The sequence below is a fragment of the Suillus fuscotomentosus genome (assembly GCF_016647785.1).
Source record: "Suillus fuscotomentosus strain FC203 chromosome Unknown F5891scaffold_2, whole genome shotgun sequence".
NCBI classification, from domain to species: domain Eukaryota; kingdom Fungi; phylum Basidiomycota; class Agaricomycetes; order Boletales; family Suillaceae; genus Suillus; species Suillus fuscotomentosus.
This window is the reverse complement of record NW_024539514.1, coordinates 298,485-314,520: the sequence shown is the minus strand read 5'-3', so window position 1 is coordinate 314,520 and position 16,036 is coordinate 298,485. Positions and strand designations below refer to the sequence as shown.

Here is a 16,036-nt window from a genome sequence, read left to right as displayed (position 1 = left end):
AGATATGTGATGGTGGTGCTCATGAAAAATCGGCATACATTCATGGATTGACGATATTGCTTCCACTCACGAAGAGTCTAACTTGGTGGACGTCGGGATCCTCAGACAAGAAGCTAAAGGTGCAGCTGTGCCGTGTCCTCCTGCTAAGCTCTGACCAGTCATCAGGCCTTCAGGTTTGACTCGTGAGCGACCGCCTTCCTTCGTCTGAGGATTTCCCGAGGAAGACTATGTTGTCGTCATAGACGATTTCCAGCGAGGTTAGCCAATAAGGTACCACATTCAAAAACTATTTTCCGAAGCGTGGCTGGAAGTTCCAGCTCAGTGAGGAGCGTTCCCGTTTTTAACAGTGTCTGTTAGTCCAGGTACATTGACGAGTATAGTTTTGCTCTGGGTGCTACATACCGACAGGAGGGTGCGTTGTGGTAGATATCGCACCGGGCAAAGTTGAGCCAGAGGAACATTCTGACCCAGAATGACACAAATTATTTTGGAAGAACGATTGGCAGATGTTCCATCCATACTTAGAACAGCGTTCTAAATTAAGCGAAGTACATCGGCCGAGACAATAGTGTCATTTCGACTTGCCTTGAGATCTAGACACTTAGGCCTAGGAGCGATGCTTTTGGGATAGTTCAATACGCGTGCACACTCATGCCCATTTAGGTTTCACATCGCATGCAACATAATGCATAACCGGTTAAACCAGTCAGGCCGCCTCGAAGTGGTAATCTCGCTCTAACTAAGGAGTATTCAGACCACCCCATGATGTGCCCATCCAAGGCATTATCATCCCTACCCACTGTATTTGTACCTGACCAAAAAAATCAGTTCTGCCGTGTGATGAACTAGCTTGCATAGAAACTGACCAGTTTGTTCTGTTTGATTCATGATGAATAGATGAATGACCGAAAATATTATTATGCCATACCTTGCAATGACTGCCTCCTTCCTCACCGCACGCTTAGGGTCATCCAAAACCTTTGCTAATTCCTTCAATACACGCGTCTTGTAAGGATGCAGTAAATCATATCGCACAGTGCCTGGCAGCAATGCCAGGTATTTGAGCGCCGCTACGCGTACTCCCTTTGGCCATTCAGTAGTCCGAGCAAAATCAATGAACACGTGAACGACGCACAGGATCAGGCATTTCCGAACACATGCAATTTTTAAGCATGGCAAGCACGAGAGTCGACGCATACATCGAGACAGCGTCCTTATCAGCGGATGTAACATCGATATTGTTAGACAACGTGTTAATAATGTGTGAACGAATGGATGGGTCAACGAGGTCGAGTCCGCGTAGTAAAATAGGCATCAGCTAAGGGAACGCCGTCAGCAAACCAACCAATATGCTTTAGTCAAATAAAATGACGACTAACTGAGGGCATCTGACTAGCGTAGATTGCCTTCGGTACAGCATTGATGAGGTACGCCAAAGCAACCAAATATGATGTCTCTCTTCGCGATCCTTGCGAATAGGAAGTGTGTTAGATTATATGGAGTATGAACACTCTACACACCCTTGGCTCCTTCTAACAACCGCGGCATCACTACATTGAAGTACTTCTGCACGTGTAGAATCTAAAAATACGCAGTTTTTTTAGGATGATTCTGCTAGGTTTCCTTTGCATACCTTAAGAACAGCATCATTGCGTTTCGTCAATATGACATCCTCGCTTGCAAGCAAACCGATCGCTCGCGCTGCATCCCAGTCGACTGTGTTGTCATCCAAAAGCTCGAACAAGTGATTAATGAATGCATTTGCAGAGGGATGAGAGCGAACAAGGAGCGCCCTTGTAATCTGGAGAGAAAAATCAGGGCAAATAAGGTGCGAGCTAGAAGGCGAGTACAGATATCCAGGTACTGATTGCGTTCTTGCGTGCTTCTGCCGGGATACTTGTGTTTTTGAGGGCTGATGACGAGTAACCCTCCAGCTGGGATGTCAGAAAGTCAGATGCATCTGAAGAGAAGTGATCAGTCCGATTACAATGAACATATGTGATAAATCACCATCAACATGCTTATTAACATTGGATGCAAGAACATGAGATGCAGCTTCTCGTTGTAATATTGTACTGGATGGGCTATCACTCCACGCGACCAGTTCGGAGAGGAAAGTGGATAGATTGTCGACAGGCATCCGAACCTTGAAGCGGCATTAACAAAAGCACCGAAATTCAGGTTGAAAAGCGGCATACCTCCTTGCGTAATGATACAATGGTAGAAGAGAAAAGAGTGAAACTGTTCCGTTGTCGGGGACTGGCATTGAGCTAGGATCGGAGTCAATGTGACGTACATAAGGGGAATGTGAGTGTTGCACTCACATGGAGAGGTGCGAATGGTATGGCTGAGTTTAAGAGACCACCAGTAATCAGCTTCACGTCACCTTGCGTATAGGCGGCAAACACAGCGGCAACAAGCTTTTCTTGCCCCCTGCTACCTTTATCAATGGTGTTCACTCAGAGATAAGACAAAGACTCACGCAACAGTCAAGGTCTGACTCACGAGCCTGATAATCCTCGCCCCAACTTGCAGCAGCCTTGGATCTGCAGCGATAGCCACCACCTCCGAGCTCGCTAGCGCAGCATCCAAGTACAATCTGAACATGTGCGGCAGTAGCTGCTCGGCGTACTTGGGGACATCTACGTCTTTCGAAGAGACTTTGACGTCGAGTGTATTTGCGAGTGCCGTGAGGATAGCATGGGCATACGCAGCTGTACTTTCCTGGTCAATCGTCCTAGATGACAAGATTGCACAAAGGATATCAAGTTTGGCGATGAGCCTGACAACTAATGTCTCAAAAAGTTGTGGTTGTACACAAAGGGCACTGAGGGACGAAAGGGCGCGCCAGTAAGATGCGCGCTGCGTGATGGCATCCCTTGATGGAGCAACATCTGGGAGGAAGGAAAAAAGGATTGGGAGCGTCTGCGATGACAGATGGTGCGGGGCAATACCAGCGATGGTAGAGAGAAGCGCGAGGGTGTCCATACTGAAACCATGAACCTCAGTAACTCATCGTAGATGGAGAGAAAAATGTTCATACGTCACGTCTTCTACTTCATCAGGCTCCTTGCGTAGTAGTTCGCTGACCTCAAGCACTATGTACCCAAGCTCATCATCAGCTACTAATTTAGGAGTGCGCACAAGTGCGTTTAGACCATGCAGTGCTGGCAGGCATGTCGCAGGTCCTTTCAAGCTGACAATGAGGAGCCCAAGGAGGGGATCCTTCGAGGCAGCGAGTGGGGATAATGTTGACTGAGAAGATTGAGAAACGGAGGCATGCGTAACATCACCCCGGCAGGCTTCAATCAACTCTGTGAGTAATATAACCACTGACGCCCGGTTTGATACCTCATCTGGGTCATGGAAATTTCTGATGAGAAGCTCAGCAGCTTGCGAGACTGCAAAACTGGAAAGTGGTCCTGATGAATGAAGACTGTTGAGATCCAGCTTGTACCATTGTACAACGCTTACCATTAGCTCGGGCAAAGGCACATATGACCTTCATTGCAGCTCTTGCTTGGGATTTCTCAGGCTCCTTCAACGTTTGTATGCACTCGCTACACATGTCTTGTGCGAGGCTCGTGATGGAGTCCTCACCTACTGCGTCTTGGGATTTATCAGCATGCATGGTTCTAAGAAGGAACTGAAATGTATTGAGGGCTGAATGTTCGGTATCTGGATCAGTTGGTTGAAAAATCTGATTCCACGTAATGTTATACTCAAGATTCCAGGGGATAAAATCTTACTTCGATTTTCAGAGAGCTCCAAATTTTCTTCCCCAACTCGCGCGCCACAACAGGTCCGTAGACCGGAAGACAGGTATCCATTGCATGTAGAGTATCTCGCTGCCGATGGATTATTAGATTAATATTTAAATATCACAAGTGCAGCAGTGACCTTGGTTGAGGGTGATCCAGCAGTAAGCTTTTCCAGAAAGACTGGAATTCCAAGGAGCCCGAAGGCTGGAGTTGCGCACAGACAGAGTCTGCAGCAGCATTAGAAAATGGAAGACACAGTGTGTAAGACCTTATCGCACCGAAGAGACTGCTTCAGATCATCTGCACTGATGCCATAAGGATCATCGGGTGGTGGTCGGAATGTGATGGGAAAGTAGCAGAATGTTATGTCAAAGAAATCCTATGTACGACGGTTGGACGTGGAGCAGATGGCATAACAGCGAACCGTACCTCAGTGTGAGCAAGAGTGTCGAATTCTGCCAGCACAACTCGAGCAATGGCAAATGCCAACATGAGATTTCGAGGGTCTTTCTCTCCGACTGCAAGGTTCACATATCCCGCAAGGAAAGCACTTCCCATCTCCTTGAGGGTGTCTCGATGGCTAGCGATCAGAGAATTGACGATTGAAAAGACGAAGAAGCGAGTGGACTGCACAAGGGCTCTCATTTTGACATTGGCAAATATACTAGGCGATATTAAAAGTAACGGAAATGCACGACAATTCAAGTACGTACGCGTTGATAATATCCTTCACCTCGGCCGACTGTATGTTAGGAAACTTGACAAGGTAAGAGAGACCGTTGAGTGCAGGGATGATGGTCTCAAGATCTTCAAGCTTGCTGCAATAAAACGTGGTGAGTACACGAACTATTAAAGGCGGTGAGTAGAATTAATTCATCCTTGAGGTGACCTGTACTTACTAGCCTGGCGATTGAGCTTTTCGTGTGGACATCGTCCAAGAACAGATGAGAGAAACTCGACACCTGCAATGACTAAGAACAAGAACACCGACAAGTGAGTGACATGTTCACCTTTCGTCCGCAAGCGGTCCTCCTTAGATGTTAAGAATTCACCAAGAGCCTTTATAATATCCAACAAAGTTAATTGACCACTTGATATTCCTGAAGAATTCATTTAAATTTTGATATCGCCTTGCAACGAAATGTGTACCAGCAACGCTCTCATCGACCTCGGAGTCCTTCTCTGATGCCATCCAGGAGCGAACCAAACGCTCCGCTGTAGTCATTTTCGCCGAACTGTGGTACCAGCCGATACCGGAAGGCAGTGGCAGTTGAAGGAGATTAGAATCATTACTAGATTCGAAAAGGAAAGTGGAAGCTCAACAAATCAACATCAGCGCATATTGTCACACGGAAATTCTGTCTGATCGTGTTTCGGTTGAAGCTCTTGAAGGTGACTGTATGCATATAGCGCCAGCTGTATTTTCACCAAGTTTAACTAGCAAATGCTTCGCAGCATACTCTCATGTAATCATCGATGCTGTCCACGACAAACTCACCTCAAGGTCTACTTCTCTTCGACGGCGCTGACAGCGAACGATAAGCCGCCCTCGAAACACAATGACAAAATTAACTATAACCCGGATATCTCTTTCTCTACCACTGTCGACCCGAAATATCTCAAGTACCCAATGCTTTCGTCGCATGACCTAGAGTCTCATCGTAAACCACCAACCAGAGTACGGATGCTAGTCCGAGATTTCATAGAAGATTCATTGTACAATCCGCACTACGGCTATTTCAGCAAGCGCGCCACGATTTTCACTGCACCTCCGCATTGCGGTGGCGTTGAGGGAGGCTTTGATTTTAATAAGTATAGAGACAGTGTTGAGTTTGAAGTCGACGTTGCAAAGAGGTACGGGGAATTTGGCAATGGAGAAGAGGACGGTCCTGGGAGGCAACTCTGGCACACTCCGACAGAATTGTTCAAGGTGGGCAACCCTGTTTTTCGTGTTATTGGCACAGACAGCTAAAATGTCCTACAGCCATGGTATGGACAGGCGATAGCTCAGTGCCTAGTGTCCGAGTACCTGCTCAAATACTTCCCTTACGAAGATTTCAAGGTCTACGAACTGGGAGCCGGCAATGGCACGCTGGCGCTGAATATCTTGGATTTTCTAAAGACGCACTACCCAGATGTTTATGACCGCACACAGTATACGATCATTGAGATTAGCGAGAAGTTGGCACGGGCACAACGGCACCATCTACATCAACGGGGCCATGGCCAGGTCGTGGACGTGGTGAACCAGAGCGTTTTCCAGTGGCAACGCAAGGAACATGCTCCATGTTATGTGGTAGCAGCGGAGGTGGTCGACAATTTTGCACACGATGTAGTGCGGTATGATCTAAAGACCCTGGAGGCATATCAGGGAGTCGTAGCTGTGGACGAAGTGGGCGATTTCGTACCGTTTTACACGAAGATCAGTGATCCGCTCATCGCTTCTTATCTTGCGCTGCGTCGGCGGCTGTCACTTCCAGTCCCGCTACCCCGATTCCTCCGTTCGCCAACTTTGCGGAAATTGTACGCATCTTTACCATTCGCACCAAACCTTTCACCCCCAGATTACATCCCGACGAGACTGTTGAGCCTACTGAAGATACTACGTACGCACTTTCCTCGCCACCGGCTTTTATTGTCAGACTTTTCATCGCTACCGGATGCGGTGCCAGGCTTAAACGCCCCTGTAGTACAAACGCGCGTTGGCACGACCATGATTCCTTGTGGGACTGTCTTCGTGCAGCAAGGCTGGTTCGACATTATGTTCCCGACGGACTTTACTGCTCTTCGCGAGATGTACGAGTTCTTGTTATCACAGGCGGGGCCCGACGCGGATGAACAGGACGAACTCTCGTATGCAAGAGTGTCGCCGTTGACATCGAGCACATCTCCCCTTTCGCTTGGAGCCGATTTCTTTTCATCCCGTGCTCGCCGCTCACCTCTGGATGGCGTGACGTCTGCGAGTGGGCTTCCCGTTGGTGAGCGGAAGAGCAGTGTGTTCAGTCATGCAGAATATCTGGAGACATATGCAGACCTTGAGAAGACGAGGCTGGTGAATGGGGAGAATCCAATGATTGGGTTTTATGAAAATGTAAAGGTGTTATTTTAATGGCGTTGTTAATGAATTTTGCATCATGATTCAGAAGATTGTCCAATTGGGTAATTTTCGTTATCTGGGCCACGTGGCGGCCAATATGCACTAGGCTATCTGAGTGTGCAAATGATACAATATCATCGACCACCATCTATCACCGGTCACCGATCACCCCCTTCATGGACCCACACTGGTTTGACGGTGTTGCTAGTGCACGGCAAGCACTTTGCTACTCTGAACAGACCAGAAATGATGCTAGTGCAAGAGCAATCCAGTTTGCGGTAGCATCCGTATCGCGAATTATCTAGAATATTCGGGCAAAGTTACCACATAAAACGTTGCCAATCTAACTGTTACTGAACCTGATACACAACGCATTTCCCCGTCCCTGATGGCATTGTACAGGGGCTAAGTTATCGTAAGGCAAATCATACAGAAGTGCATCGCCGCCGATCCAACTTGTAGTCCAAAGTATGATATAAAATTAAGAGTTTGTAATCACTCCTGCAAATTAAATACTTGACGGATTCGATTGGTATAATCGTATGAATTAGATCCTCGAGGACCAATCGCAGTGACAACATTTGAACGGTCCCCTGTCATGTGGTGCATGTAATAAGCCAAAGGCGTGGTAGAATGTGAACTCTCCCGAATATCAGCAAGCTTTAACGCCGTATCCAGTCCAAGTTTCTGTACATCTTCGAGTCCAACGGGCTCTTCTCTCCTTGCCAGTTGCAGCAGACCAGAGACCAGCCATTCTGTGATCCCATAATCTTGAGCAAGAGCAACTTTGTCTAGAGGTCTCATAGCGAGCATAGGCTCCATCTGTTCAATGGCGAATTCCTGAACGCGGGTGAAGCTCCACATTTTGGATAGCTTCAATATGCCTATCCACTCCTCGAGGGTGGCATCCGGGGAAGCTGATAAACGGGTAAATGGCCTTACAAAGGAAAAACGCCATCAGGATCCAAGTCACAAATTCGTGAAGCGATTCTCATTGATACTCACATGGGATATAAAACCTTCATGAGGGACTGGAACTCTTCCCTCTGAATGCCCTCGAGAACGATAGGATTTGTGTCTGAGTAACCCTCAGCTCCGTCGGCTTGAACAGGTAGTAGAAACAAATCGCGAAAGACGTCTGACTGCGACTCTAGGGTGTCGCGAGGCACTCTGAATAAGTGGTCCTCAACCTGGCGCAGACAGAGTGAGCACTGAGCTGCTGCATGCCAGCCGCTGCCCAATAACAACTCACCAGAAATGTGATGAAAGTGAAGTAAAATTGTTCATTGTGTTTGGGAGTAGGCATTGCAAGTTGATATCAGCCTGGTGGATCGTGATGATAAGAGTGAACGTTAGCGCTCAGTGACATTTTGTGCGAGGTACAAGTATTATCGGCGCTAGTCAGGGGTTTGTATCTTACATAACTCTACTAATCTATTGTTGACACGGTGGCGGGTGGGTGCAGGTAGGTGCTCAGTACGGTACATATAAGCACATCTCCCGTATCTAGGCGTCATGATATGGGAAATATAATCAAGCAGATAGATTTGTAATCCTTCGATCAGGAAACATCATAGCATCCGCAAGGTGTACATGTAATAATGGAAAGATTCTCCCAGTTGGTTGATCTCAAGTGAAGTATCTCGTGTTATATGAGGACCAGTGAGATATCGTCTTCGGAAGTGAGGTTGTCCGAAGGTAATGTAGATGAAGATGCCATTGCGCTTAAGTACACTACCAGTCCCTGTGAGACCAGAAGGTATGAAGATATGAAGGAACTAACCGTATGACTTGAGATACTTCTGCCGTGCAGTCTTTGATTACTTGCTCTGGTGGATCCTGTGAAACAACGAATCTTCTCAGTACGTTGTATGTTGCTATGATGATTGAACATACCCAGACGTCGGTTGAAGACGTCATCATTGCATCCATTGTTCCTGGGACCGGAAAGCGTGAGATTTCGAAAAACAGGAACTAAAATTCATTACGTACCTTTATCGATGGCGACATCGAAGGATGAGGTATCTAGACCGTCTAGAGTCCGGACGTCCTTCACTTCCCCTATTAAAGGGTTAATGTGTTTTCAGTGGGTTCTGAGGAAATAAATACATGTCATCTCTGGGCGCGCATCTTTATGCCGGTTGCGCATCTTCTCGATCACAACGGGCGAATACTTTGAGAGAAATATGAGGTGAATCAAGACCATCGCAGCGAGAAGCGTACATCAACGTTCACAATGTTTTTGTACCCGTCTTCCCACATCTGTTCGCACGACGGTGTCAGTCGCAAGACGACATATGCAAGAGGAAATATTTACATCCTCTGAAAACTTTGAATTTCCACAACCGAGCATTAGGATGCGTGCATCTCTACTGGGGATGAACTTGCGGATGTCATGCGCAACATCCGCGTAGGTCTTGAACCAGTCAAAAGAGGCATCCTCAGCTTCTCTAATCATCTACGGTATCTCATCACTCATCAAGTGAGCAGACGAAGACATACTGCTCGTATCTCTTGTCCCTTTAATGAGTTTTTTTGTAAATAAATAGTCTCTGAAACAGATACTACTCACCAGTACACTTCGGTACCATACTCTTCATTCTTGTGGGGAAGGGACATGTTGATATCCGACTGCTGAAGCTGGGGCCTGCGCTAGTCAAAAATCAATTGATGTTATTTCCAGCTCCGAATCCGTCGATAGCGAACTCGATACCAACGCCGCGGAGTTTTATGTCAGCCGAAAGGATGGTCGGACGGACGGCGGACCTACTATCCCTTCCAAGTTCCGGCACCCCACACAGAAGTCGGCACTGTCACAAAAATCATATCTAGATCCTTAAATTCTTGACATATATATCATTATATATAAGGTTGCTACTACAATTAATGTCAAATTTAAGCAGAATTGAGTGAGATACTAAGTTGAAAGCGCCGAAGTCACGCAGAAATTTCACTTGCCGATATGTACCATATCGTACGGATTGCAAGTGCACATATATATAGTGCCAGGTACAACGCTACTGGATATTTTCAATGCTGCCATGTGACGGTTCCATTGCATCATCAACATAACGTCATGGACAGCCTCATCCATATGATCCAAGTCTCACAGTGCAGTGTGCACCACACATCCCCTTCCAAAATTTACCACAGCACTAATGGTCACCCTCGCACTTAAGTAGACATATCTGGTAGTAAATGCTGTACTTGCTCGAATGCTGACTGAACTTGCGCTCTTGCTTGACTAGGCAGAGCTTAATTTGATAATTTGAAACCGGCCTAGGACATACTATGACTCACAGTACTAGTGACGACTGCACCGGAAGGGATAGTATACTGTGCAGTTCGAAACGTTATCGTAGCTTTAAAAGCCATTCATGAAACATGTTCATTTCAGTCTTATATGTATGAGAAGCAAAATCAAGATAGTAATGAATTATCTGTGTTGTGGACAGAAAACCCCGTAACTGTCTGCTACTACAATTCAAGATTCGAGCTACAGTTTCATGTTCGATTATTTCTTGGTATGCTGGAGAGAAAGTCAGGATACCAAGAAGACATTACGTTCGTGTGATGTTGCATGTGCACCAAAACACAGGATAAAATGATCAGGATTCGTTCCATGACACAAAAAAGGCCGTCACGATGCGTCAGCAATGCTGGGCATCCTCTCAATCGCGGAATTGCGGAATGAGGATTTGTCTTGCATGGAGTCTGTGGTTGCATCATTAAAATGAGCTATGAAGAGGATGGAGAGACCACACCGTTATTAGATTTATACTCCATGATGGTCGATGGAGGAAGGTTGAGCACAGCGCGCAAGGTGTCCCTACCACAGCAATCAGACCGTTTAAATTACGAGAAAAAAATGCAAAAGACGCACCGAATCTTCTCCCGCACTTTGGCATCCCCATCGACGCGATTCCACAAGCTCACAATATCCTCACTCTGACGCACGCTGATGGTGCAACCACAAATTTCTGGCCACCCCCCTTCTTCCCCTTCCCCCTGTGTGCCACATTCATCAAACATGTCACCAACGACACCCATAACAAGGTCCTCCCATACCCTGTCTGCTACTCCCTTGCGCAATCGTATGATCCACTTTCCACCAGTACGATTCAGGGGGTCTTCCCACACGGGCCTGCGAACACCTGCATGGAACAGAAGGTAGTCCGTAGTGGGCAGGAGTGCAGAGGGGCGTGAAAGGTGCGTTTGAAGGCCCCAAAAAGATTCAACGCTGGAAAAAGAAGCAATCTTTTTGATGCCTTCTTCGTAATTGGTGATTTTATTTCCCGGAGCGCGCTGTTGTCGGAACCAGAAGACCCACCTAGTGAAACAGACATAAGTCACGGATGAGAATGAGAAGGAAGCCACGAACATACGTATTCCGGAGAGGGTGGACGGCCAGCGGTGCAGGAACATCGACACCCCGGTCGCGCTCCTCGTGTGGCGGGTGTGCGACGGAAGTGGAGAAATGCCTGCTTGTAGGGGGTCGCGGACGCGTCTCTGCTGGGATGGCAGGTGTGGTAGTAGCTGTAGTTGTGGTGGTGTTAGATGCTGCGTTTGCAAAGCGAGTCTGGAATTGCGAATGGTTGGAGAAGTAGCCAGCCATTGTGAATAGGATAAATAGATGAATAAAATTGCGAGAGAACAAAGAGATCTTGGATGTTAATGGAGTATGGAGTACCAGGATCGGCCACTAGAAGCAGAAAGAGAGGACGTTCGGTGAGTATCAGTGAGTATGGACAGACAAAGTATGAACAAGATGGTATCGTAGGCCCGAGTGATTGAGAAAAGCAAAGGATAATAGGATTAGTAAGCCGTAGTCTTGTCTGTCCTTTCATCTCAACCACTACCACAAAATCTAGAACTTCTGGGCCATAACGGCTAGGCAACCACAAAGCACTCATAGACAAGTACTTGCGTAGAATTCGATTCGATCATTCAAGACACCATCGCATTATTAATACGCGTCCGCATCCTCTATAGACTCACTATACCATCCTGTCAAGATCTGAGCGGCACCATGTCGCACGCCAGACACCAGTCCTCGTCGCCACGTAAGTCAATGCGGGCGTCTGAACCGCTCTCGTCCCTGGATCAGACTATGCCAAATGGGGCACATTCACTGGCACATGAACTCGCTGTTGCACTAATGCCTGAGCCTGGAGGCGGGTCCCGAATGCTGGCGGAAGAGTTTGGGATTGAGTACGATGAAGGCGCAGAAGGCATTGATGAAAATGACTGCGTACGTGGAAATGAGGAGCGTGAAGTGCACGTAGCAGGGGACAGTCGTGCGAACGAGATTGGAAGTAGCCTAGCTGATGAGATGGGGGCCTCTAATTTGGCGGACGAACTAGGCGGGAGTGGGAGCGCTGATGAGGACGCCGATGAAGATGTTGAAGACAGTCTAGATGAGGATGATGGAGATGACTCGCTTATACCAAGAAGACCAGAGCAAGATGCCATGGAGATTCTTGCACAGAATCTTGCTTCAACAGATCAATTCCTTGCACATCTACGCGCCGTCGATGCTATACCTACTTTATCCTCCGCACACATCTCGGATACTGCTCCAAGCGCACACGTCCTGGAAAGACTGGCATCGGACATGATCCGTGCTATTAACGAGGCCACAAAAGAGAGGGAAAGTCAAGTGCGCGAGCTCATTGCCTATGAGCGCGAATTCCGCCGGCTTTCCACCGAGGTCGGTGGAAATGATGTCCTTTGTGAGTTGGATGACATTGACGAGGGCGAGAGCGACAGCGGACATGCGCCGACGAAGTTAGATACCGTCGCCGAGGAAGACGAGCTTGACTCATCTTATGCACCATCCTTACCTTCGTCGCCCCAAAAGCCCTCTTTCGCTGCACCCCAACCCTCCAGTGCTGCTGCACCGCTGCCGCACCTGGTGCAACTTAGAACACATACAGCGGCCCTACTCTCATCCCTCACGACGATATCAGAGCAGGCGCAGGTGAATGGAGCCGCTACAGCAGATTCAGGTCGGCGGATTCGTGCGCTGAAGAACCGTTTTGGTGGATTACGCGGGGAGTGGGAAGGCGCGGAGCGCAGCCGTGGACGTATTGAGCGATGGGAGCGGGAAGGCGCATATCTCAACTGCAGAAGAGTTGCTGAGGAACACATGATTGCATTCCAACAGGCCATAGATGAGGCGGGGGTTAAGACACAGGCGATTATGGCGCGATAGATGGTATGATATAGAATGGACTTGACTACGCTGGAGGATCGCTACATATCTATTCACATTCACTCATTACAGTATTATACCAGTACATCATTTATTGTATGTAGGACTGACTAGTCCGACGTCGGTCACTTCGTTCCGGAAGACATGTAAGAGTTACACCAAAGTGGATATGCGGACGTGTCAAGTGAATTTTCAAGGATTTCAACATGATACAATTATGCAATGCTCGGAGAACCCGCAATCACTTTTAGCACCGAGATATAACCAGGCGGTAATATTTCTTTGGGTATAGCTATGTCGAATTGTATGGTACTTAGTCTGCCCCTCACATGCGCAGTCCTCACTCGAAGCATATATATAATACACCCGAATGCTTACAGTATCCGCCAATAGGCGGGACTTCAGCTACACATTTGACTGTTGCGGGTGGACATGACAGTGTCTGGTACAACAAATCTAGTAGCGCGTTCTAATGTAACAGCATTTAGCATCACATTCTGTTCTCAGAAGGCATCGTACCAGTGGTCGAAGCTTTTGCAGGCACGACATTAACCCCTGGTGGTAATTGGTCTTGGGTACTACGGTGGAAAAATCGTGGTCAATAGATCGGTCGTCAATGCGGAACACCTGAGCCATTCCAGGCTCGCTAGAAATTATACTGTGACACAATGTCTTTCTGCAAATGTCACCTGCAGTTACGTTCACCCAAGCGAGGTTTTGCGGAAGTGGGATGATGATACCACTTCGCCAGTCTTTCGATGATCAATTACAACTTGAGAATGGATGACTCATTATCCTGTTGGTAGTAGCGTCTGCCCACTGGATCTGACACGTAAGTTAGTGGCTGTGCTATGACATGCCAGGCTGAGCACAAAGCGGACTGAGTGTAAGCTCGTTGCTTACCTGAGTTCCTATAATCAGCATAAATACTGTCCGCGATAAACAAAGCGTGCTTTGTTTATCACTGCCTTTTGGCGTAACTGTTAAGGGACGACAGTCTTAACAGCTTACACTGAGCATCCTAAGACTTATTTGAAGTAGGAAACGCGATGATAATTGAGTGAAGACCGCAAATAGATAATCGTACAAGGAAATGGGCTAGTTGCGCAAGTTGTACACCTTCGTGCCATAGTATACACCCGCAGCACTACTCGTTGCAGCGAGCACAAGGGGTACTGGGCCCTTGGTAATACGGGGAAGAGATGAGAGCAGTAGCAGGGCCGAAGCACCTATGAGAATAAAAGTCAGTATATGTATAAGAATGTGAATTTGAAAGAAGGCAACGTACCCAAGGCGCCCTCCAACCCATTTGGCGCGCCTTTCCTGATGACTTCTGCACTCCACAGGAACAAAAGACCCACACTAGAGTACAAGCGTTCGCAAAAACACGCCTTTATGTTACCAGGACGCGACTCACCCGATACCAGCAACGAGCGAAGGAACCGAACGAGTTCTTGCATACCCAGTGATGCCACCGACGATACAGAGACCGCCCATGGTGTATGCAGGGTAGGCAGACTGGATAAACTTGGTGTGAGTGGTAATTCTATATAAAGAAAATAAGGTCTTACCATTGTGCAAAACTGTAAAGCGAAGAAAATAATACGAGGTTGGAGTAAGGTGGCTTTGAAGTCGTGGAATTCGCAACTACAACATTTTACCCCGCATAGGCCGCATCGTACTTATGGATTGTCGGAGATTTCAGACTCCGCGGTAAGCGATTAGTAGAATAAATTAATATATTCACCTTTTCGCCAGCTGAACTATGGATGCTCAGCTCCTTGCACCGCTCACGCAACTTACTGCTCTTTCCCAATCACTCTTCCTTTCGTTATCTCACCAGCCTTCGCAAAAACAAGTTCCCCCACCTCCTCTAAGCTCATTTGCAACCGTCGATGCTGAGTTGCAAGCAGCACTGATAACAGCGGCAGCACATCAGCGCCGACAGGCACGCATTGTCGCATTACAGCAGGAGCTATTGGAGGTGGATGCTCGATGGCGCGCTGTGTGTGAGGCATTGGAAGAGGGGAGGAAGGTGTTGGACGAGATCGTGAAGGAGGGCGATGAACGTGTAGAATGCATAAGAAAGGCAAAGGAGGGTTCGTAGTCTATCTTTTCATCCGGTTGACATTGAACTGGTGTACACATGAAGCCGCGATCCCTTATCCCGAATTGCTTGCATATGCACAAAGCCTTAGCGCCTTTACGAGTGCGCCGCCAGGCTTGACTATGCCCGAGCCAGGTGCTGTAGGTCCTGTGCCTCTATTCTTCCCGCCATTCCCAAATGAGGAGAAGATGCGCCGTGGCAGACTGAATGTGGAGCGTCCGCTAGGTGGGCTTGGGGAGAATCATAGCGTGAGAGGTGAGTGGTTCTTCAATAACGAGCATATTCTACTAGTGGTCGGGTTTTGTCTACTCCTGGTTTCATATTTGGTTTAACTCTTATAACTCTCCAATATTATCATTATTTTTGAGTGTATCTTGTTTCCTTCACTATATATATTCCCTTCTGTGCCTTTAAATTGAACTCAAACTAACACATGAGCAGCTCCAGAGCCGTCGCCCCCACCTGTCCAAACACGCGAGCGCCCAGGTGTGAACCCTTATCGTCACGATACTCGCCCACAGCTGGCTGTGTTCGACCTCGATCTCGACCTCAATCCAGATCTATGATCTCAACTGTGTTGCGGGGAGATCTCGTTAGGCACTGCCAGTGAGTCTTGTTGTGTTCGGTTCATTGTTTTCTCTCATCTGGATAACAAAGTGCAGTGCGACATCCGGGAGAACATTGATTGCGCGAACTTGAGGTGGTATTCCCTTACATGGCACAACTCTTGTTGATTGACAGGAACGGAAGCACGCAGTTTAGCGAGGCTGAAACTACCGGTATATATCTTCACCCTATGAATAGTCGCAGCCATTATAAGACTGCCTATCCAATGTCCATCGTGCCCAGATGTTAAG

The 16,036-nt window shown here is 47.6% G+C and overlaps 8 protein-coding genes across 8 annotated transcripts; 3 read left to right on the top strand and 5 right to left on the bottom strand.

The window, feature by feature from the left end:
* Nucleotides 1–461: 461 nt before the first annotated feature.
* On the bottom strand, nucleotides 462–5,109 carry F5891DRAFT_996221 (ARM repeat-containing protein). Its single transcript, XM_041378352.1, has 22 exons — nucleotides 4,911–5,109; nucleotides 4,772–4,861; nucleotides 4,661–4,723; nucleotides 4,475–4,607; nucleotides 4,191–4,425; nucleotides 4,040–4,140; nucleotides 3,901–3,988; nucleotides 3,750–3,848; nucleotides 3,475–3,700; nucleotides 3,044–3,422; nucleotides 2,483–2,989; nucleotides 2,325–2,433; nucleotides 2,199–2,270; nucleotides 2,011–2,146; nucleotides 1,851–1,960; nucleotides 1,634–1,801; nucleotides 1,521–1,581; nucleotides 1,380–1,468; nucleotides 1,136–1,318; nucleotides 929–1,083; nucleotides 867–875; nucleotides 462–811 (listed from the first exon to the last, which is right to left on the bottom strand). The coding sequence occupies exons 1-22, from the start codon at nucleotides 4,984–4,986 to the stop codon at nucleotides 793–795; spliced, it is 3,108 nt and encodes a 1,035-aa protein (XP_041233169.1). The 5' UTR covers nucleotides 4,987–5,109; the 3' UTR covers nucleotides 462–792.
* A 12-nt stretch (nucleotides 5,110–5,121) lies between these two features.
* On the top strand, nucleotides 5,122–7,153 carry F5891DRAFT_1160745 (DUF185-domain-containing protein). The gene is made up of 2 exons (XM_041365238.1): nucleotides 5,122–5,691; nucleotides 5,746–7,153. Exons 1-2 carry the CDS (start codon nucleotides 5,206–5,208, stop codon nucleotides 6,868–6,870), a joined length of 1,611 nt encoding a protein of 536 aa, XP_041233168.1. The 5' UTR covers nucleotides 5,122–5,205; the 3' UTR covers nucleotides 6,871–7,153.
* F5891DRAFT_206632 (uncharacterized protein) lies at nucleotides 6,999–8,270 on the bottom strand. The gene is made up of 3 exons (XM_041370896.1): nucleotides 8,111–8,270; nucleotides 7,864–8,048; nucleotides 6,999–7,795 (listed from the first exon to the last, which is right to left on the bottom strand). The coding sequence occupies exons 1-3, from the start codon at nucleotides 8,162–8,164 to the stop codon at nucleotides 7,354–7,356; spliced, it is 681 nt and encodes a 226-aa protein (XP_041233167.1). The 5' UTR covers nucleotides 8,165–8,270; the 3' UTR covers nucleotides 6,999–7,353.
* A 1-nt stretch (nucleotide 8,271) lies between these two features.
* Nucleotides 8,272–9,667, bottom strand: F5891DRAFT_206639 (S-adenosyl-L-methionine-dependent methyltransferase). Its single transcript, XM_041370897.1, has 10 exons — nucleotides 9,629–9,667; nucleotides 9,431–9,563; nucleotides 9,361–9,378; nucleotides 9,176–9,308; nucleotides 9,082–9,120; nucleotides 8,968–9,031; nucleotides 8,851–8,919; nucleotides 8,755–8,795; nucleotides 8,642–8,697; nucleotides 8,272–8,592 (listed from the first exon to the last, which is right to left on the bottom strand). The coding sequence occupies exons 2-10, from the start codon at nucleotides 9,475–9,477 to the stop codon at nucleotides 8,430–8,432; spliced, it is 630 nt and encodes a 209-aa protein (XP_041233166.1). The 5' UTR covers nucleotides 9,478–9,563; nucleotides 9,629–9,667; the 3' UTR covers nucleotides 8,272–8,429.
* Nucleotides 9,668–10,498: 831 nt separating this feature from the next.
* On the bottom strand, nucleotides 10,499–11,687 carry F5891DRAFT_1168895 (translation initiation factor eIF 4e-like domain-containing protein; the record flags this gene model as incomplete). Its single annotated transcript, XM_041365473.1, has 4 exons — nucleotides 11,244–11,687; nucleotides 10,742–11,188; nucleotides 10,623–10,687; nucleotides 10,499–10,596 (listed from the first exon to the last, which is right to left on the bottom strand). The coding sequence occupies exons 1-4, from the start codon at nucleotides 11,471–11,473 to the stop codon at nucleotides 10,499–10,501; spliced, it is 840 nt and encodes a 279-aa protein (XP_041233165.1). The 5' UTR covers nucleotides 11,474–11,687.
* Nucleotides 11,688–13,257, top strand: F5891DRAFT_996202 (uncharacterized protein). Its single transcript, XM_041378351.1, has one exon. It carries the CDS (start codon nucleotides 11,888–11,890, stop codon nucleotides 13,070–13,072), a length of 1,185 nt encoding a protein of 394 aa, XP_041233164.1. The 5' UTR covers nucleotides 11,688–11,887; the 3' UTR covers nucleotides 13,073–13,257.
* A 718-nt stretch (nucleotides 13,258–13,975) lies between these two features.
* On the bottom strand, nucleotides 13,976–14,752 carry F5891DRAFT_996199 (transmembrane proteins 14C-domain-containing protein). The gene is made up of 4 exons (XM_041378350.1): nucleotides 14,644–14,752; nucleotides 14,490–14,590; nucleotides 14,361–14,434; nucleotides 13,976–14,301 (listed from the first exon to the last, which is right to left on the bottom strand). Exons 1-4 carry the CDS (start codon nucleotides 14,644–14,646, stop codon nucleotides 14,171–14,173), a joined length of 309 nt encoding a protein of 102 aa, XP_041233163.1. The 5' UTR covers nucleotides 14,647–14,752; the 3' UTR covers nucleotides 13,976–14,170.
* Nucleotides 14,753–14,758: 6 nt separating this feature from the next.
* Nucleotides 14,759–16,006, top strand: F5891DRAFT_206550 (vitamin-D-receptor interacting mediator subunit 4-domain-containing protein). Its single transcript, XM_041370895.1, has 5 exons — nucleotides 14,759–14,785; nucleotides 14,831–15,171; nucleotides 15,225–15,434; nucleotides 15,621–15,785; nucleotides 15,837–16,006. Exons 2-4 carry the CDS (start codon nucleotides 14,838–14,840, stop codon nucleotides 15,743–15,745), a joined length of 669 nt encoding a protein of 222 aa, XP_041233162.1. The 5' UTR covers nucleotides 14,759–14,785; nucleotides 14,831–14,837; the 3' UTR covers nucleotides 15,746–15,785; nucleotides 15,837–16,006.
* Nucleotides 16,007–16,036: the final 30 nt, after the last annotated feature.